Source organism: Terrapene carolina, unplaced genomic scaffold, assembly GCF_002925995.2.
Source record: "Terrapene carolina triunguis isolate 2854851 unplaced genomic scaffold, T_m_triunguis-2.0 Scaffold238, whole genome shotgun sequence".
NCBI lineage: Eukaryota > Metazoa > Chordata > Testudines > Emydidae > Terrapene > Terrapene triunguis.
The window spans coordinates 2,877,309-2,899,561 of NW_020664589.1; the positions used below are offsets into that span (position 1 = coordinate 2,877,309).

Below are 22,253 nucleotides of genomic sequence, written 5' to 3' on the forward strand. Positions count from 1 at the left end.
AAACAAAATAACACTTAGCCTCAATGCACAGGTGTAGTTGGAATGTGTAGTGAGGATTGGGCAAGACATCATATTCAATATCCATTCCCTTTTAGTGGCCAGATTCGACAGACCTTATGAATGTTAAGTGGGACCTTCTTCAGTAATTAGTTCCACTCATGTCAGCAAGACTACTTGCAAAGTAAGATGCTGCTCAATTTTAAGTAAGGGTGGCTGCATCTAGGACTAGTTGAGGGAATGCTTCTAAAAGACTCTCAGTAGCAGAGATTTCAGTTGGACTGCTTATGGAGTATAATACTATTCGTTGTGAGTTTGGTCCTAAGTGGGAATCGTGGAGGCATCTTTCAGATGCTGCCACCTTACTCAGGCTGGGCAGCATCAACCTAGAAGAAAGGGATGGGAATTGGGCCCATTGAGTCTGTCTGAATGCAGAGGATATAAGCAGCCCAACTCATTTCACTGAAGGGCTTCCCAGAGGCAAGGAATGGTTGAATTCCAAGAGTAGGTTACTTCCCACGCGGGGTGATTTCCTAGTTGGAAGAGAAATGATTTGCTACAGGGACAGAATACTGTGTCCAAGTCTGATCTGCGACTCAGTATGTCCCACGTTGTAAACCTGGCTCCACCTCTGACTCACTGAGTGGCTTTGGGCAAGTCATTTCCCCTTTCTGTATCTCCTTCCCCAACTCTAAAATGGAATTAATTGCCCTGACCCAGCTTCCTCACAAGGATAGCATGAGGTAGTTACTTAATGGAGTGGTTCTCAACCAGGGGTTGGGGCCCCTGGGGGCCACGAGCAAGTTTCAGGGGGGGCCGCCAAGCAGGGCCAGCATTAGACTCACTGGGGCCCAGAGTAGAAAGCTGAACCCCCACCGCATGGGACTGAAGCCCAGGGCCCTGAGCCACGTCACCTGGGGCTGAAGCCGAAGCCTGAGCAATGTAGCTTCCCAGGCATGGGGCCCCAGGCAGTTGCCCTGGTTGCTACCCCCTTTTATGCGCAGAAAACCAGTTACTGTGGCACACGCGGGCCGTGGAGTTTTTATAGTACGCTGGGGGGGGGCGCAGAAAGAAAAAGGCCGAGAACCCCAGACTTAGTGTCCATACAATGCTTTGGCCACATAAAAGTATCATGTAAATCATTGTTTCTCAACCTGCTGGCAGCTTGCAGCCCAATCAGTCCCCAGCTGCAGCCCGTGTGACATCCTCAGGGCCATACAGGTAGTATATCTATTGTGTGGATGCGACCCACATAACACAGAGACAGCTGCATATGTAATAGTAAATAGGCTGAGAACCACTGGGTAAATGCTCAGGTTCCTGAGCTGGATAAGTTTTCAGTAGTTGTTATGTCTGGGTTATCATAGACGGAAAGACTTTGCTGCACACAATCTTCTATGTGTCGTTTAAAAGCAATCATTATTTTGCAAATTGTTTTAAATATTAATATCACTTCCTGGGAGGAAACAGACAGGTTCCATCTGTTCAAACGCTTTGTGGACAGGAAGGCAGCAAGTGAAGTGATCTGAAAAGACAGCATAGAACTGAGCTTGTTCTAACTGATAAGAGCTTATCGCTAGCGACATACCTGGAGTTGTGTTCTTTGTGACCTGAGTGTGTTAGTCTCAATACAGTTCCCCCCAAAACAGGTGTCAGCATCACAAAAACACCGGCATTATTGGTATGAGCTGACACTTGTAATTGTAGCAGAGACCAAAGATTGGGTGGTGCCCGGAGCCCGAACAACCTCCCTAAACCTTGAAGATGGTTCTTCTATGGTAAGATTTGGTGGAGTGCTGAAGGGAAGCCTGAGATGCTGTTCGTATTCTGTGTATCCTGTACAAAAACCAAATGTCATTCTCAAGCATTGACAACCTGGCCCCTTGCACCAGCATTACGTTCACATGCACAAGATCTATAATGTGCTGCAGGTGTCATTGCCAGCACGCACTCATTCAGCAGGAAGTGTGACAATGGTGCCTACTGTTCCCGGATGATTTTTGCAAAACGAGTTCAGTATTCAAGCTGTGTGACTTGTACGTGCTGCCCTGCCAATGAAGCATTTGTCAGTCTACCACTGTCCTGCAAAAATGAACTAAAGGGGCCATTTCTTGTTTCCTTACTAGCTGTGTCCACTACTCCTGTGAAGCCACAGACTGTCAAGAGCTGCAGATTGAGAATGCTGTGCTGAACTGCACCAGTGGGGAGCTCTACAACGGTGCCCAGTGCAGTGTGAGTTGCAAGATGGGCTACATTCTGCAAGTACAACGAGATGATGACCTCATCAAGAGCCAGGTGTGTTGGGGGGTCTCCGAAAGGAGAGATGGGTAAATGTCTGGATAAAATAGGAACTGACCCCCACTTTCATCTACATTTCAAAATTGTTTTCAAACATGCCTCTGCACTTCCTAGTCCCTTCTAGGCTCAGCAGCAGAAATACTGGAACACCATAAGAAAGCCCATTCTCATGGTACAATTCCTGGTCTGATCCAGGAGTAGGACATACCAGGAGTGTCACAAGAAATCCTGTATTCACGCCATTTCCAGGTCACTTTTACAGACCCAGAAAGTTGGAATAGGTTCACAGGAGGTTCTTTATCAGAATAGAAACTTAGGGTGAGTGGATGTCCTGATTTTATAGGGACAGTCCCGATTTTTGGGTCTTTTTCTTATATAGGCACCTATTACCCCCCACCCCGTCCCGATTTTTCACACTTGCTGTCTGGTCATCCTATAGAAACTCCAAAGCTTTGGAGGTTCCTCCATCATCACACAGATGATAAAAAGTTGGGTCTTATTGTAGAAAGCCTTTCATGAAAGTATTTCCAACCACCTTACAAAACATTTAGTTGCCCCTCATAAAATGCAAGAGAGAGTGGGTGAGTATTACTACCTTCCTTTGCAGTTGGAGAAATTGAGGCATAGAAAGGCCAAATGGCTCACACAGAATCACACAGGTAGTCATTGTCAGGGCTGAAAATAGAATCCAGGTATCCTCATCCGCAGATCTATGCTTGAGCTAGTAGATGACACTCCTTCCCAACAGCCAAACAGCTATAGCAAGATTAGCTAGATCTATAGCTTCTATATGTCTTCTTGTTTGAGAAAGAGGCAATTTTACTCTATAGAAACATGTTCTAATGATGGGTGAACCTCAAATGTTTCTGAAATGTGGATAAAAACCCAAACGTTTAGATGGTTATTCTGGCCTTATCTGATCTTATTAGGTCTGCAAAACTGAACTGTGAATCTCACAAGCACGAGCTTTCTGGTGAGATTTCTGGTGTTTTCTCCTTTGTCTTGGCCTGATAATGTCACAGGCCGCGCCTCTTTTTTGCAGCATTTCATTCCGTTTGCTTCCAGCCAGAACCTGACAGTGCAGAGATGCACAAACATGAACTACAAGGGGGAAAATGGATCCAGGTTTTTCAGATTAAAAAAACAAAAAAAGTGGTTCAGACTGTGATAAGCCTCCAGTCCCACAAGTGCATGTGTTGGCAGAGAGGGCAAGGGACGGGGGAAACTGTTCGTTTGTTTTCCTGTTTAAACAAAACCAACAAGGGGAGGCAACACCATTTAGGAAAGTTTACATTCATTTTGTGCTAGAAATATTTATACTTTGTTCCTGGAAAATCGATGGTGTGTGTTGATAGCATGGCAGAGTGTTCATGTGTGTCACAGGAAGCGTGGCGTGTGTGTGAATACCTTTTAGCAGAAACCCTGGAGAACCCTCCTTGGAATCCTTTTTCCCACCCCCAAATACCTGACACTTGCTACAATCTGGTGCATTCCAAAGCCAAACTATTTGCTCTTGAGAAGGATTTTTGTGAGCGCCAGGCATAAGTCATCCCCAGGCAGGGATGCTTTGTCAGTGCCCGGAGAGGGGACTGAACTTCATCAGAGCTGTGAAAATCACTCCAGCTTTCCCTGAAGTTTGGGGGGAGAGAGTGAATGTGGGGGCGGGGGAGTTGTCCCATGACTCCCACATTCAGAACGTCCCTGGATTCATGTTAAGTTTGGGGGCAAAGCTTTGGAGTTTTCCTCTTCCCCCCTCCCCCCCTCCCCATACACTGGTTCCCTCTTTTTAGACCTGTTCACGTAAAACCAGTTGGGTCCTGCCTGCAAGACCAACAGTGCTTTAGTTAAGGTGTTCCACATGGGCACTTTTTTCTGTGGTAGGGGCAGCAAGTGTGTGTTGCGGGGGATATAAAGGAAAACAGCCACACTCAGCCGCTTGTCTGTGTTTGTAAAATACTGTGCTCTTCATAAGATCAACGAGGGGGAGACAAAGTGGAGGGGAATGAGTCAGCCCTTTCAACTCAATTACAAAACAAATACAGGACCCCATGAGCTGGGCCTCTTCCATCTTAATTGGCATCAGCACCAGAACCCTAGCTCCAGCTGAGCATTTTTGCAGACTAGAAAACAAAGCCTCAAACAAGCCTGAATGACTGACCAGGGAAATAGTTGGACTAGATCTTTACATTGAGAACACAGGAATCCACAAACCAAATAAAACAACTACAATTGTTTCACCAACACCATATCGCTTAAATGGGTAAAGTCCCTAATGGGGAAGATTGAAGCCAATTATTACTGTATGGTTTTGATCAGAGAACCCTGGTTTCAAAGTGTGCTTCCGCCCCGCCCGCCCCCGAGCATTCAGCACTTGATCTGATTCATATGACACAACTTGAGATGTTAATTCCACTGGCCAAGGAGATTCACTGTCTGCCACAATGCTCTTATCCGAACCCTGATCCACCCCACACTTTGTTCTCAACAATCCTCTCCCAAAGAGCAAAAAAAAAACCAAAAAACCCCCCCACTACCCTAGGCCAAAGGTTCTCTGCCTTTGTTATATTCTGTGCATTCATTGTAGTGTAGAGGCCCCAGTTCAGCAGAGTTAAGCATGTGCTTAAGTCCACATCCCTCTTCGGCAAAGCACTTAAGCACATGCTTAAAGTTATGCACGTGCTTAGGAGATCTCACCATGCTCCGCACAGGGGTTCTTTATTTCATTGCAGTCAGGTGCTTCAGGCTGGAATTTGGGTTATTTTCACGCAAGAAATAAAATCTCTGAGAAATCCTGGAATTTAATTATCATGGTTTAGATTCCTTTTATTTATTTTTTTCCTTCCTCAGTTGCTTCCCAACTTCCAGTTTCTCTTCTGATGACTGTAGTTTGGAAATAAAATGGGATGTATGGATTGTTGACTATCAATAACCAATGGACTTTTTTGCCCTGGGTTAGGATGGAATCTCTGTATTTGCAGTGGTTTTTGTGCAGAACTGGAAACATGCTCCTCGTGTTCAGCTGAAGGAAACTGGAGAAAGGGAGAAGGAAAGCAGTTTTGCACAAGTTGGTATTCCATAATGTTGGCTAGGGAAGGAAATCAGGCATCTGAAAGAGAGTTGTAAATATCTATAGCCTTCTTGGTGGGAGGGACAGTGAGGAATGCCATGCTGATGAAAATGATTGATGATCACACCCTGATTTCAGCTCCAGAGCTGAATTTCTCATAGACATTTCAGAGTGAGGCTTTTTTAGGAACTGAACAGAGAGAATTCCAGGGCAGATTTAAAAAAAAAAGATTTAGGAGCACAAGTACCATTGAAAGTCAATCTCTATCATCCCTTAAACACTTTTGAAAATCTCCATCTCAGTGGCTAAAAACTGTTCAGCCTTTGGGTCTGTGTTGAGTCCCGGTCCTTACCCATTCCTGGGACATGAAGATAAGAACATAAGAACAGCCCTACTGGGTCAGACCAAAGGTCCATCTAGCCCAGTATCCTGTCTACCGACAGTGGCCAGTGCCAGGTGCCCCAGAGGGAATGAACACAACAGGTAATCATCAAGTGATCCATCCCCTGTTGCTCATTCCCAGCTTTTGGCAAAGAGAGGCGAGGGACACCATTCCTGCCCATCCTGGCTAATAGCCATTGATGGACCTATCCTCCATGAACGTATCTAGTTCTTTTTGAACTCTGTTATGGTCTTGGCCATCACAACATCCTCTGGCAAGGAGTTCTACAGGTTGACTGTGCGTTGTGTGAAGAAATACTTCCTTTTGTTTGTTTTAAACCTGCTGCCTATTCATTTCATTTGGTGACCCATAGTTCTTGTGTTATGAGAAGGAGTAAACAACACTTCCTTATCTACTTTCTCTACACCAGTCATAATTTTATAGACCTTAATCATATCTCCCCTTAGCCATCGCTTTTCCAAGCTGAAAAGTCCCAGTCTTATTAATCTCTCCTCATACAGAAGCCGTTCCATACCCCTAATCATTTTTGTTGCCCTTTTCTGAATCTTTTCCATTCAATAAGTGCTCTATTGAGGAGGGGGGCATCTAAGGGCAAATACAGCAAAGCCATGTTCAGTAAACACAGTGGGTCTCTAACTTTTGTCCTGGTGACCTTTTTCACATAGCAAACCTCTGAGTGCGACCCCCCCCCCTTATAAATGAAAAAGACTTTTTAATATATTTAACACCGTTATAAATGCTGGAGGCAAAGCGGGGTTGGGGGTGGAGGCTGATAGCTCACGACCCCCCATGTAATGACCTCGCGACCCCCTGAGGGGTCCCGATCCCATTTGAGAACCCCGGAGTAAACAGAAGTGGAGCAGTGGCATGGCTATTTACTGTAACTGCCTCTCAACCTCACTTAACCATATCGACGACAAACGAAGCTCTGTGCGCTGATGGGGGCTAAATTCTCAATGCCCTTTTTCCCACATAGGGCCGTTTTAAATTACCCATTACATCCGTTTCTTCCTCTAGCCATATTTCATTTTGTCCCACCTTTCTTTTCCTCCCATCTTCATCTCTCTTGTTCTTCTTTTCCTCCCTCCTCTCTTCTTCTTTCATTACCTTTCTCCTCCTCCCCCTTCCCCCATCCCTTTTTTTGTCCTTCCTTCCCTAAAAGCCCCAGTCGCTTGGTTATTTCTTGTCATCTCTCCTTCTGGATTCTGCTGCTGCGGTTGCGAGGTATTACTTGAAACCCAGCAGCTCCTTAGTGTTGTGCAAAGGCATCATCAATCATGCCAGGCAAAGAAAGCACAGTTCATGTGGGTTCAATTAGCGGCACAGTAAGTGGGCAGCAGTGGAAGAGTACTTAGAGGAGAGCACACAGCTGTTCATTTTTAAGCAGAGGAAACTTCACACGTGAAACGGCTCTTGAAGAAGGAGCAGTCAGATCTCGGGCAGAGGGACGGGGACGTGGCTTCTCACAAGCTGTCAGAAGTCCCAGGAAACAACTTTGATGACACTGGCTGAGTTTTAGTTCCTTTCATCTGCACCAGACACTGGGTGACTGTATTTCTTTTTTTTCTCCAGTCTCTCCCTACGTAAGGCTCATTTTGGAAGGCAGAGGAGTGAGGGAAGCAGGTGCTGGGGATGCCAGTCAGAGCAACACAAAGTGCCCAAAGTGCCAGCTAATAAACCCCAGGCAAAAGCCAAGTGTTGCACAGGTGCTGCCTTGGGCTGTGGCCTTGACAGGTCTCACCAGCTAAGCAGGCTTGTGCCAGGTCAGTACTTTAATGGGAGAGCTGCAAGGCAAAGCATGGGTGCTTCTGGCTATGATGCAGCTGATGATTCAGGGGGTGGTGCTGCTTCCTCGGAGGCAGCACTGATTAATGACCCACTGTGGAATTAAGGAATGCTCTGCCGCTGGATCTGCCATCTTTTGGATGAGGTCCTGGCCACCTGTGGCCTTCACAGAGCCTTTAGCACATTTTGCAAAAAGAGGGCTGCAAATGCTGGCTCCCTGGATACATTTACTATAACTCTGGCAATCTGAATTCCCCCTGCACATTGAAACGAGTCAGTTAGCTTTCACTTTCCTTTCCTGAAAGCCATGACTGTAATGTTCTGCCACAAAGGTACGTGCGTTTCAGTATTCATTAAAGTGACGATGGTAGATGATCAGAATGCTTTAAAGAGTGCAGTATCAATGACCTTGAAAACCAAGAGCCCCCACCATACCATTTAGGGAACATATTGCTTGAGAGGCCAATGATCGCACACTCTGAGACGTTATTTTTCTACAATGGAACAGTCTTTTGATTAGGCTGTGCACTGGCTGAGGGGTTTGAAGTATTCTAGTGGTTCTTCTTATCCTGAAGAGGATGATCCTCCAGGTCTGGGGAAGTTCCACTGGAGGGAAGCCTTGGGCCAAATGCAACAAGAGACTGAATTTTCCTGTTACACAGCGGAGAATGATCATGCCATATCAGGATACAGGACAGAGGCAGCGATACGTGCAGAATAAGTGCACTGCTGACAAGTGGTGTCTTCTAAGCTACAGGGCAATAACCCAGTCACTTACCATTTCCCACAGGCTGCAGTTGGTTGCCCCTATACTATTGGACTGATATACAACACTACTACTGCTGAAGCCCTTCAGGAATTGCTAGCTAGTGCAGTGCACACTTGACTACCTCTTGAGTGGGCCTGCGTAAATGTATAACACCTGGGCTCGAGTTTCTCTATTATTTCCCTGTTTGTGGGAGCAGTTCAAGGTGTTCAGAAAATGTTTTTAACCCTCTGACTGGTCTGGGGCCTGGTTAATGAAAAGATTCTTTAAATACATTAGGAGCCAAGAGAAAGATAAAGGAAAGTGTAGATCCTCTGCTTAGCGGCGAAGAGCGATAATAACAGATGACATCAAGAAGGCTGAGGTGTTTAATGCCCATTTGGCTTCAGTCTTCACTAAAAATGATAATGGCGACCAAATACTCAGCAGAATTAATATTAACAACAAGGGGGAAGGAACACCAGCCAAAATAGGGAAAGAACAGGTTAAAGAATGTTTAGATAATACTTAAGGAACTAGCGGAAGCAATCTCGGAACTGTTAGTGATTATCTTTGAGAACTTCTGGAGGATGAGTGAGGTCCCAGAGGGCTGGAAAAGGGTAAACATACATAGTATCTATCTTTCAAATGGGGAACAAAGAGGACCTGGGGAATTACAGACCATTCAGCCTAACTTAAATACCTGGAAAGATACTGGAAGAAATTGCTAAACAATCAGTTTGTAAGCACTTAGAGAGTAATAGGGTTATAAGGAATAGCCAGAATAAATTTGAAGAACAAATCAAGCCAAACTAACCTAATTCTCTTCTTTGATAGCTTTACTGGCCTAGTAGATGTGGGGAACCAATAGACGTGATATACCTTGATTATAGTAAGGCTTTTGACACAGTCTCACGTGACATTCTCATAAGCAAACTAGGGAAATGTGATGTAGATTAAATTACTCTGAGGTGGGTGCACAATTGGTTGATATACTGTACTCCAAGAATAGTTATAACTGATTCACTGTCAAATTGGGAGGGTGTATCTAGTGGAGTCCTGGAGGATTCAGTCCTGGGTCTGGTATTATTCAATATTTTTATTCATGACTTGGATAATGGAGTGGAGAGCATGCTTCTAAAATTTGTGGATGACACCAAGCTGGGAGGGGTTGCAAGCACTTGGAGGACAGGATTGGAATTCAGCACACCCTTGACAAATTGGAGAGTTGGTCTGAAATCAACAAGATGAAATTGAATAAAGACAGTCGCAAAGTACTACACTTCCAAAAATCAAATGCACAACTACAAAATGGGGGATAAATGGGAAGGTGGTCAGATTGCTGAAAAGGATCTGGGGGTTATAGTTTTCAGAGTAGCAGCCGTGTTAATCTGTATCCGCAAAAAGAACAGGAGTACTTGTGGCACCTTAGAGACTAACAAATTTATTAGAGCATAAGGGTTGTAGCCCACGAAAGCTTATGCTCTAATAAATTTGTTAGTCTCTAAAGTGCCACAAGTACTCCTGTTCTTTTTGGGGGTTATAGTGTATCACAAATGGAATACGACTCAACCATGTGATGCAGTTGTGAAAAAAAGGCTAATATTCTGGGGGATTGTCATGGGTTACACTACTCATCACTGGGGTGCCTCCTTGCAGCTGTATCTGGGGAATAGCTCTGCCCAATCTGATGCCCCCTTCTGTGTCTCGCTCACGCTACAGCTCTTTTCATGTTCCAGGAGTTGCAGTGCTTCCTCTTTATGAGGTAGGATACTCCCTCTTCGTGGCTAGGCCCTCCAGCCAGGTCTCTGTGTTTTCCCCTTCCAGAGAGTCAAAGTCTTAGGGTATGTCTACACTACGGGATTAATCCGAATTTAGATAATTCGAATTTGGGAAACAGGTTGTATAAATTCGATTGTGCGCGGCCACACTAAGCACATTAATTCGGTTTTTAACCACATTAATTCGGTGGTGTGCGGCCACACTACCCCATTAATTTAAACACAGTAATTCGGTGGTGTGCGGCCACACTAACCCTAATTCGAATTAACAAAATCGATTTAGGCGCTACTCCGCTCGTCGAGGTGGAGTACAGAAATCGATTTTAAGTGCCCTTTAATTCGAATTAACTGGCTCTGTAGTGTGGACGGGTGAAGGGTTAATTCGGATTAACGCAGCTAAATCCGAATTAAAGTCGTAGTGTAGACCAGGCCTTACTGGACTGGGTGATCAGATATCCTACCCAGCAGTCCTCCAATCCAAGGCAATAAAACTTCCCCAGTGGCTGGTAAGAGAACCCAGGCCCACCCACTACTCCAGGTTCCAGCTTAGGAATCCTTGAATCACCGACCAATGTCTGTACCATCCCAAATCTTGCTGCTGTTTCCCTGAGCCTTTTCCTACTCCACCCCATCAGTTTTCTGCTCCACCACCCTTGTGGGTAAACCCATCCTTCAGGGCCAGGATCCCAGGGCTTCTGTCTCCTCCGTTCCCTCTGTCAGTCCAGAGAGTGACTGCAGGCTTCCACACTACAGCCCCCTGTCTGTTGCCTACGTCCTGGCTTTATACGAGCCCCACCTGCTCCCTGCTCAGATGGACTCCATCCTTATCAAGCCTAACTCTCCCTCAGGTGGGGCTTGTTGGGTTATTTAACCCCCTGTGAGCCGCATTAATCCTTTTCAGGAGCACCATGGATAAACTACACTGCATAATTGTCCTGCTCTACTGGGCACTAGTGAGGCCTCAGCTTGAGAACTGTGTCCAGTTCGGGGTGCCGCACTTTAGGAAAGATGAGGATAAATTGGAGCGAGTCCAGAGGAGAGCAACAAAAATGATGACAGGCTTAGAACATGTGACCTCTGAGGAAAGCGGGGGGGGAAATGGGAATGTTTAGTCTTAAGAAAAGAAGGCCGAGCGGGGACCTGATAACACTCTTCCAATATGTTAAGGGCTGTTATAAAGGGGACAGTGATCAGTGTTCACTGAAACTAGGACAAGAAGTAATGGGGTTAATCTGCAGCAAGGGAGATTTAGGTTAGATATTAGGAAAAACTTTCTAACTGTAAGAGGAGTTAAGCTGTGGAACAGGCTTCCCAGGGAGATTGCGGAATCCCCCTCATTGGAGGTTTTTAAGAACAGGTTGGAAAAACACCTGTCAGGGACAGTCTAGACTTTCTTGGTCCTGCCACAGCACCGGGGCCAGGACTTGATGACCTCTCGAGGTCCTTTCCAGGGCTACATGTCTATGATTCTGTTGGAGAGGCTGTCTCTTCCACTATATCCTCTCCCAGAAGCAAAGGTCAACTGGGAAGTTCTTGGAGTTGGTTACTAAATTAGAACACCCCATACCCAGCAGCTCCTTTGGGATTCGCTTCCCTGGGCCTTCTATCAGAGCCTGAGTCTAGTGCCCTTCAGGGCACAGTGCAAGAGGCAGGTATTTGATTAGGCATGTGATTAACAGCTTTTATTTTGGGTTTTAATCTCTGAAATTGACGTGCCGAGCAGCCATGGCCACAGGTTCTATGGAAATTAGCAGATAATAATAATGTTTCTTATGGAAAACAGTGGCTTCCGCTCACCATGGAGCCATGCAGCCCGGAGTGTAAAACCACCTGCTGCATTGGGAAAGGAGAGAAGACTGCATGTGATGTCTCCCTGGTCTTTAGAGGTGACAGGCCTGATTTTCAGAAGCCCTGGACACTCACTCTGACTGAGACATGGAATGGGAGCTGGAGTTACTCAGCCTCTGAATCAGGCCCTGAACTCCTTCATTAACCTATGTGTTGTCCAGTGAAAATAATGGAAATCTCAGTGGTTGAGAAATGCCCAATTTCTACTTCTGCTCTAAGGACTGGACCAGAACAGGCAAGAGGGGTGCGTGGGGATGTTACATACCTGAACATTCATCTCGTCACTTTTCTTCTATGGAGTCTCACACCATAAAACAACTTTCCTGTAGTACAGACATCTCCAAGTAACTTTCTATCTGTAGTCTATAAGCAATTAAAAAATGGTGCAGACAATTTGGAAAGCAATTAGGATAACGTTCCTGGGAAACACATCCTCTGAAAGTGATGTCCATAATGTTACTTTGCCTTAGGCTCCCCGTGGATACGCTCTGGATCAATAGGAATTTGTTTTGTTTTGTTTTGGTCAACAATGCTTCCTATTTAAAGAAACTTGGTGACCTGGAAAAGGGGTTTTGTGCCCACTTGGGAAGTCTCCAGTCTGTGGGACTGCTTTTTCCATTCTGAATACAACCATATATCAAAGGGAGACAGGTTCGAACGTCTGTTGAAACCATTAGGGTGTTTTGGCAAAAGGGAATTCCAGGTCCCTTTGATGTGTGCTAGAAAAATTTCCCTTGCTTTTATAAACCCAGATCAATGCTTGGCATTGCAACTCTCCTGTGACTGTGCCAGCCCTGAATAAAACTATCCCCTGGAGGGACAGGACTGCTACAGTTCAGGCAGATTTGTGCAGGTATCTTTTCTTTCCTGCTCTAGCTAACTCTTGCTTTTTAGTCTCTCACATCTCTCTTATTTCTCCTCTCCATCCCACTCTATGTTCTGCTGCAAGGAGTCATACTCTTGGACTGGCCTTCACTGGTTTCTAACCATGTTGCTTTTAAAAAAAAATAAAATATAGGCTATGTTATTTGTTCTGTTGTCTTCACCCCTACCTGTCTGTACTTTGTAGTAAATTCATAGTTTTAGCAATGGAAGGATGGCTCCCTCACTTTCTATCTTCTCTGCTATCTAGGGTTTCTGGATATCTGATTCATCTCTGCGGGACATTCCTGCAAGCCACTAAAGGATGGTCTTGTGGCCCAGGCACTAGGTGGCATTCAGGAGATCTGAGTTGAATTTCCAGCTTTGCCACCGAGTCTCTGTACACACTTTGCCAGTGCCTCTGTTCCCCCATTATGGGGATAAAAATATTGCCGTGTCTCTTACTATGGGCACGTCCAGCGCCTACCACAGTGGGGCCATGATTCCATTTGGTGTCTCTAGGCCCTGCCGTAGTACAAGTAAATAATAATAGCCACAGTTAATGGATGACAGTGTTATTAGAGTAACTGTGAGCATCTCCAGGAAATGGAACACAAAGTGCAATACCTAATATATGGAGATATACCCATCTCATAGAACTGGAAGGGACCCTGAAAGGTCATAGAGTCCAGCCCCCTACTTTCACTAGCAGGACCAAGTACTGATTTTGCCCCAGATCCCTAAGTGGCCCCGTCCAGGATTGAATTCATAACCCTGGGTTTAGCAGGCGAATGCTCAAACCACTGAGCTATTCCTCCCCCTAATGGATGAGTCTAATGGATTCCTCCCTTACCTTGGACCTTGGGTGCCAGAGCACCTCACAGCTTGATATGCAGCCTTGTCCTGGGTCAGGCACAGCGGCTGTTTCACAGCACATACAGCCGCACCTAAGGAGTGGAAGTGAAGAAGAGATTCACATCCGATGGAAACTGGAGAGTGAGTTGAAGTTGGCAAACAGGAATAACTGCAGTTCACATTCAGCCGGATACAAGGGTTAACATCCTAGTAGCAGAAAAATCACCAAAGGTTCTATAACAACCACAGGTTATTAGGACTTCCCTTCGAAGTCTCATCACCAGCAACACAGCACTTCGGGGGCCCTGGTTTGGTGCTAACTCAGAGGGAAAAATATCCCTTACTGACTCACTGACACCATTTCCTTAACATCTCAGTGCTCTTTGGAAGCCTCCGACCCAAGCGCTGATGATCAGCTTGTGAGACCTGATAGGATAGCAAACATGAGCAGTGGTTAGGCTGTGGGTGGCTCTTAGTGGGTACTGGGAGCTTATTTGGTTATTTTTAGGTTTGATCTTTCCCCTGCTGGCTGTCATGTCTTTGGCCATGTGTCTCTTTCAGCTGGAGTCCAGCCTCACCATGACTTGCACGGACGGGAAATGGAACAAACAGGTGGCCTGTGAACCGGTGGACTGTGGCATTCCAGACCAGTACCATGTCTACCCAGCCACGTTCAACTGCAGCGAGGGTACCACCTTTGGAAAGAAATGCTCCTTCAGTTGCCGACCTCCGGCCCTGCTGAAAGGTACGGAGGGCATTTTGCCGCAAGTTAAGGTTCAGTCTGACAAGGTTCAGACACAGACAAGTCATTATTATTATTATTATTATTATTATTATTATTATTCCATGGGGTTGAAGCATGAAAAAGAATGAGGGCAGAAAGTTACCCGCCAGGTTTTATTGATGCTGGAAGTTAATTTCCCCTCCTCTTCCTGTATGTTGTGAGGGTTTATTTAATACCTTGTCCCTTGATGACTGTGGGCTGGGAACTATAATGAAAGCAAAAATTGCCTCCATGAAATCAAAACTTTAAAAAGTAATAGGAATAAATAGAATCAGAGCAGTGACTCCTTCAGGCTGGCTCCCCTCACTGGGAGGGAGAAGAGGATGTTTAATGCCATCAGTGAAATGTAAAGCTGACATCTCTTCCTGGGGTGTGCGGGGAGAGTCAGGGGAAGGTGTTTATAAACATAGGGTGGGATTTTCAAAATGCCTAAGTTACTTAGGAGCCTAAGTCCCATTTTTTAAAATGACATGGAAACTTAGGAGTCCAAATCTCAGTGAAATTCAATGGGACTCAAGCTCCTAAATTCCTGTGTCACTTTTGAAAATGGGACATAGGCTCCTAAGTCACTCGGGCACTTTTGAAAATTTTGCTCCAGCACCAGCATGAGTCTCTTCATCATCTCTTGGGAGAGCTGTGACTTATGTAGCTGGGAGCGCTTTGTTAGTTCATTCTGAGCTACGTGAGGAGAGTCCAAATCAAGGGCCAGTTTCTGACACCTTTCCTCATGTCGAATAGCACCTTATTCCACAAGTGGTCCCGTTGACTCCTAGTAGACTAGCAAAGTGGTACTCATTGTGAGTAAATATCACAATCCAGCCTGACAAAAGGAAACCTCTGGGCATTGATTATTATTACTGCCATCTAAAGAAATCCTCAAAAGTTTTCATCAGGCTCACACATGCCACGCCGCCAGAAGCTGTAGAGAGGGCTTTGTCTGGAATGAGGAAGGAGAGGAGATTCCTCAGAGCAGATGGCAAGACTGTTAGACGTAAACAATGAAAGGAACAAAAACACCCCCCAAAAGCCTTCTAAGTTACCCAGAATGTTCTGCAGGGGCTGAATCCTGAAGAGGTGCTGAGCACTTGTAACTCCTTCCAACTTTGGTAGGAACTGCTGATGTTCAGAAGCTTTCAAGATTTGACCCTGTGTCAATATAGAACATTGGGGAATCTCAGGATTCGTCTCTCTTGTTCACTGAGGAACATTTGGTCTGCCTTTGCGTCCGCACGCCTGTGAGGGGGGTGCTGCTAGATGGATCACTGGAGCAGATGTCCCAGATGTGATCTCAGCTCCATCTTTTACTTTTTCCTTCCTGCCCCCATCAAGCACAGTAATTAGGGGTGGACCCAAGTGGGGATTCTAGCTCTAAACCCCTTCAGACTTCAAGGAACTTCATTGGATGAAACCCAATCAAAATACTGCATCTGAACTTTGGAGAGGTCAGAGCTTATGATTTTGGCCCAGTTCATCTCATAATCTAAGACGGGGCAGGCAAACTTTTTGGCCTGAGAACTGCATCGGGTTTCCTAAATTGTATGGAGGGCCGGTTAGGGGGGAGGGGGTTGTGGCTCAGCCCCCAGCTCCGATCTCCCGCCCCACCCCGGGACTCCTGCCCCATCCAACCCCCCCCCGCCCGTTTCCTGACGGCCCCTCTGGGACCCCTGCCGCATCCACACCCCCCCCTGCTCTCTGTCCCCTGACTGCCCCCGGACCCCCGCCTAGGGTGACCAGATGTCCCGATTTTATAGGGACAGTTCCGATTTTTGGGTCTTTTCCTTATATAGGCTCCTATTACCCCCCCCACCCCCTGTCCCGATGTTTCACACTTGCTGTCTGGTCACCCTACCCCCGTCCCCCCATCCAACCCCTCCTCTCATTCCTGACAGCCCCCCTGGGGACCCCTGCCCCATCCAACCACCCCTTCTCCCTGTCCCCTGACTGCCCCCGGAACCCCTGCCCCAGACTGCCCCCCGCCGCCCCATCCAACCCCCCCTCCTTCCTCACTGCCCCCCCGTGACCCCTGCCCCCATTCAACCCTGTTCCTACCCCGACTCCTATCCACACCCCCACCCCTGACCACCACCCCGAACTCCCTTGCCCTCTATCCAACCCCCCCTGCTCCCTGCCCCCTTACCGCGCTGCCTGGAGCACCAGTGGCTGGCGGCGCTACAGCCGCTGCCATCACGCAGCACAGAGACCGGGTCAGGCCGGGCTCTGCAGCTGCGCTGCCCCAGGAGCTCACAGCCCCACTGCCAGAGCATTGCACCGGTGGCGGAGTGAGCTGAGGCTGCGGGGGAGAAGGAACAGCAGGGGAGGGGCCGGGGGCTAGCTTCCCGGGCCGGGAGCTCGGGGGCTGGGCAGGACGGTCCCGCGGGCCGGATGTTGTCCATGGGCCGTAGTTTGCCCACCTCTGGTCTAAGATGATGCACTGAATATAATGGTCCCTGGGGCTTTTGAACATCCCAGAGTTAACTGGACACACTGATTGAAGCACAGCTGAGGATCTGCCCCCTGAAATGTTGTCAGTGCCCAAATGGGGCATGTTTCCTTGCTCTGTCTTCTTCTTTCCCATGTCTCCTCTGTTTCCTATTCCAGTCTCCCCTTTATGCTCCTTCCCTTTATTTTTAATGGCAACGGAAGACTTCAGCCTCCCACCTCCCATTGGCGCATACTCAATTCCCTGAGGGATCTTTTCCTGATCCTCTTCTCTCCTGCTACCATCCTCCTTCCCAGCTCTCAGCACATCCCACCCTGTCCCCTTCTCTTCTGCCTTCCCTGCCTGGGTCTACTAAATGTTACTCCCTAAAGTAACACATTCTGCTCCATTCTTTCCTCCTGCTATTGCCTTCCTTTCCCTGATGAGTGCCTATCCCAACTTCCTGCTGCTTCTGGAGTCCTCACCACTGCAATCTCTACCCTTCTCACCACTGCCTGGTCTGCTCCTGTCAATACAGCAGGAAGGCATTGCTAACTTGAAAGAACTTTGAAGGCGAGTTGACATGTCACCCACCAACACTGAATTAATCCCTAACGTTACTGTATATTTAGGTACACGAGAGATGCAAGGCTCTTTAGTATGTATGATGTCAGCTCATCTGTTACTGCTAATTCTGCATTCCAGATGAGGTGCATGAAATACCCTTAATTTTGTGGGAGGATAGACCAAATTCTTCATTCATGACAAAATTGTTGAATTCCTGCTTTAAGTGCAAAACTCAGCTCAACCTTAACTACGTAGCCACAACCAACGCTTCCATAGTAAAAGATAAACCTGCTCAAAAGTCATGAGTTTCCCCATGTTGTTATAAATCATCCTATTTTTATCAATATGTCTTTTTATTATTATTTTGCACTAACATGGGATCCTCTCCAAGAGGAAGGTAGCATCTAATTGGAAACAATTAGGGGAGGAAATAGTGCGCTAAATTTTAAATGTGACAGTCGCTATTTTATTCAAATTCAAGGGCTGCAAATTTGTCCACCACAAAGGGTGAAAATGGTCACACAACACTGCAGAATAAAATAAGTCACAAGTCACCGGATCCTCAATTGGTGAACACAGTGGAGGATGGACACCAGTTGAGGATCTGGCCCTTGGTTTGCACAGCTGTGGTCTCTAGTATCATTGTACTTTTGGAGGGCAGCTATCAAAACAATACGGTAAAACAGTCAAGGCCGGCGCAACCCATTAGGCGACCTAGGCGGTCGCCTAGGGCACTACAATTTGGGGGGCGGCGACCGTTGCGGTATTTCGGCGGCGGGACCTTCCGCTGCCTCTGTGGGGGGCGGCATTTCGGGACGGGACCTTCCGCCACCTAGGGCGGCAGAAAAGCTGGCGGCGCTCCTGAAAACAGTGGTGCCCAAACTTTTCCTGTCGCTCCCCGCATCAATAATGGAATCTGTCTGCACCCCCCTCCCCATTGCAGAGGAGCTTGGTCTGAAGGCAGAAGTGGGAATCGGGGAGGAACTGGGGCTAGAGGCGGGGGCAGAGAGGAAATGAGGGCAGAGCTGGCCTGGGAGCAGAAGAAGGGGTGGATGGAGCTAGAGCTGGGCTGCGTGGTGCTCTCTCCCCACCCCCTGTGGGGGCTGGTCCGGGCCCCCCCTCATGTCCCCCAAACCTTCCTCTGTGCCCTCTTGGGGGGGGCATGCCCCACAGTTTGAGGACCACTGCGATAAAGAAATCATGTGTTGCACAGTCACAGATGGTGACTAATAGGCATTGTCACTGAGCTTCTGGAGGATGGAAGTTGAATGACTCAGACCTAATTCCATCACTGATGTCATGGAAGCCGCTCTTGGTAATGTCACCAGTTCAGCACTTTGCAGTAGCAAGCATGGTCTCACCAGTGCAGGACTGCAGAACTGCTGCATGAGTCAGACAAGAGAAGCGGGCTGGTGCTATAGGAAAAAGCTTTGGCTTTCACAAAAATACCTCAGCAATCAGCCACAATTACGAAGGGAAGAAAAAATGCCACCGATGGTTTAATGAAGGAGGAGGGCTTCTCTGCATGCCTTGCTGTGCTCTAGGGTTTCCTCCATTTTTCCTCTCTGTGAATCCCAGCTTTGACATCTCATATCACAGCTCTCAACCTTCCAGATGAGAAAGACCCTATGGGACTCAGTTTGGAACTTGTCAACATGAGTGAAGCTCCCCACACTGTTTCTGCAGCACCGGATTGGGGGGTTAATTGACTATTAGGTCTTCGAATGGTTATTGGCTCACAGCTGTGGGATTTTTTTTTTTTAGACTACGCTTGTTCCTTTATTACATACAACATGAAATGACAAAGAAATACAAAACATGCTGAGCCTGACTCATCCTGGTGTAACTCCAGTGAACTCAGCCAAGCTATGCCAGGGATGAATGGATGAATGTGTCCTACTATATCTTTTACCTTTCAGATATTGGCCAACCAAGCTTCCAAAGGAAAACAACACTTTAGTTGTTATTAATCATAATAATTATTATTATAATACATAATGATAATCATGTTCAGGTAGTAGTGCCAAAGGACCAACCCGTTGTGTTAGGCACTGTAATGCAATACAGATGGTCCCTAGTCCCCCAAACCTCCAGCTTAAATAGACAGGACAGACACAAGGTAGGGAGAAGGGGTATCACACCCAAGCAGAGTGAAAGGATGGCAGCAACACCATGTTAGTGCCATGGTGTGTGTGTGTGTGTGTGTGTGTGTGTGTGTGTGTGTGTGTGTGTGTGTGTGTGTGTGTTGGGGTAGCTCACGAATGGTTTTGCAAACAAGCAAGGAGACTTTCCACGCATGGATATTTTCAAACAGAAAAGACCTTTTTGTTTTATTTAGATTAAGAGAAACAACAAAACAGGAAAGAACAAAAGTAAAGTATCCATGCAAGAGCAGACAGTCAGTATGTCTCTTGTGTCACAGCCTTTCCTGAAAAGAGCACAGAATGGCTACCTTGTCTCTGTGGACAGCGGAGTTCTTAGTTATTTGAAGGTAGAATACACGGAAGACAAAAGCAGAAAATATACATAGCTTACTTTGACATGCAAATCAAGGAATCTTTTGATCTGTTGTATGGGTTACGATACCCTAACAAAATAGACGTGCCTGATTTTGTTAACCCTGTCCACTGTCCTCTCCAGGAAACAACAGCAACTTAACATGTATGGAAGATGGGCTATGGTCCTTCCCCGAGGCCCTTTGTGAGCTGATGTGTCGAGCTCCATCTCTAGTTCCCAATGCAGATCTTCAGACCGCCCGTTGCCGTGAAGATAAACACAAAGTGGGCTCCTTTTGCAAGTACAAATGCAAACCTGGTTACCATGTTCCTGGCTCCTCCAGGAAAGCAAAGAAGTAAGTAAAACAGTAACACCAACCAACCAATGTATTCCAGAGAGACGTGGGTTAAAACAAAAATCAGGAGAGGAAGATCTGTGGGTATTAGTGGGTTGTGTGAGTAGCAGGGAATATTGTGGGGCAACCCACATACGCCAGCAGTTGTTGTGGACAACACAACATTATCAAAGATTTCAGAAAGGAGAAGAGGTATAGAGGATATCCCAGGTGCATGGAATTAGAGATGAGAGCCCATAGACAAAGATTGCTGTATACAGTAAAAACAGTGTTTGGAGCCATTTCCTCAGATTTAAACAGCTGTTTGGTTCAACCATATTCATGCCATTTTTATTCATTATTCCCGAACGTACTTTTGTTCATCCAAATGTTTGGGGAATGGTCGTTCTTCATACAAATACCCATATTCACATCCGAACAAAAATATGTATGTGCCAGAAAGAGTATTAATTATTCAGTGTTCATGATTCATTCTTCACCTGTTTAAAAAGCTTCTGTCATCCAATGAGATAGCAGAAACAATTCTTAGGTGACTAGTAACACGCCACTGATAATGAATAATAAATACTGAATAGTCCTAGAAAATAATTAACTCACAATCTATATGCTGAAATTAATTTACATAAACTATTTGTCAAACTGTTAAAATAATGGCTAAATTGGTAAATATCAAAGTGTGTTTACCAACAGAAAAGATAATTAACTTCAGTGGGTAATTTATCTGCAATGAATAATTGGACCAGCTGTACCACTAGAGATCCTGTGAGTACAGAATGAGGATAGGGTAGGATGCAGATGAGATCCCATAGGCATGAGAAAGAAGATCTTTTCTTGACACAGAGTAATGGAAGTTCTCCCTATTAGTGCTCTTCCAAGGACAGGGGATAGCACACCTGGAATTTTCAAAGGAACCAAAGGGAATTAGGCACCCACTTTTCAATGGGAGATGGGCACTTAACTCAATCAGGATCCTTTGACAATTCCAGCCTGTGTTCCCCAAAAGTTTATGCTAAGGACCTACTTTAGAAATATATCTTTGATATGCAACCTGGGGAGTCCCCTTTGAAACTCTGTGGGGAAGGCATATTTCTGACCCTGTTCAACCCATTTCAGATGACCCGCAGACCACAAACTGGGGAAGCAGTATTTTGGGAGATGTGTCAAAGGCAGAAGAGGGGATTAGACCAGCAGACTGAATGTTGGTTTTGCATCTCATCATTATTTTCGCTCTAAGACCACACGATGCAAATTCACAACTTGGTCCCTAGCGTGAAAAGCACAAACACGGCCATTTCCTGCAGCTTGCTAAACAGAGCTCAGGTTCTTCAGAGCTGTAGCTGACTCAGCCACTCACTAAATACTCTGGTTTGTTTCCACATGGAAGGAGGGCCTTTAAGATCCAGTGCATGCAAGATGGCACCTGGCTAGCTGGAGCGTGCGTGCCCGTCACCTGTGACCCTCCACCCTCGAAGTTCCATGGGCTGTACCAGTGCACCAACAGCTTCCAGTTCAACAGCGAATGCAGGATCAAGTGTGAGGAAGACGACAATCAATCAGTTAGTTCCTTTTGGGTCCAAATAACTTAAGCCAACAGGAACTAGTTTCTGGTAAATCTTGTATGTGCCGCCCGGCTGCCTCAGGAACCAAATCTATGAGAGGCTGCACACCTCCTGGGATGTACTTAGTTCCCATGGGCATCAGTGGGATTTGAGGATACTTTGGGCCTTTTAGGATGTGGCCGTATAAATCCATCTTCATTGGATCAGGCCAGTCCCTTCAGCTTTACAGAGAATGGCCACTGTGTTTCTGGCATGAGATCTCAGTGATTGCTTGCACCGAGCTTCCATAAGACAGGCAAGAAGGTCGCTTTTATGGAAAAAAAATTTTAAAAAAAGCTGCAGCATGGGCACATAATAGTGGTAGTGCTCTGTGGTCATGTGAGCAGTCACGCTCCCAGGTTCAGGGGCAGTCTTCCGTGGATGTTGGAGAATG

The 22,253-nt window shown here is 46.4% G+C and overlaps 1 protein-coding gene across 2 annotated transcripts in view; it reads left to right on the plus strand.

The window, feature by feature from the left end:
- Positions 1-22,253, plus strand: part of PAPPA (pappalysin 1) — a 227,778-nt gene that overhangs the window by 161,674 nt on the left and 43,851 nt on the right. For both annotated transcript variants that reach the window (XM_024197842.2, XM_024197843.2), the window contains exons 14-17: positions 2,124-2,292; positions 14,202-14,385; positions 20,051-20,261; positions 21,646-21,817. In XM_024197842.2, the coding sequence (XP_024053610.1) occupies positions 2,124-2,292; positions 14,202-14,385; positions 20,051-20,261; positions 21,646-21,817 (736 nt within the window). The remainder of the gene's footprint in view (positions 1-2,123; positions 2,293-14,201; positions 14,386-20,050; positions 20,262-21,645; positions 21,818-22,253) is intronic.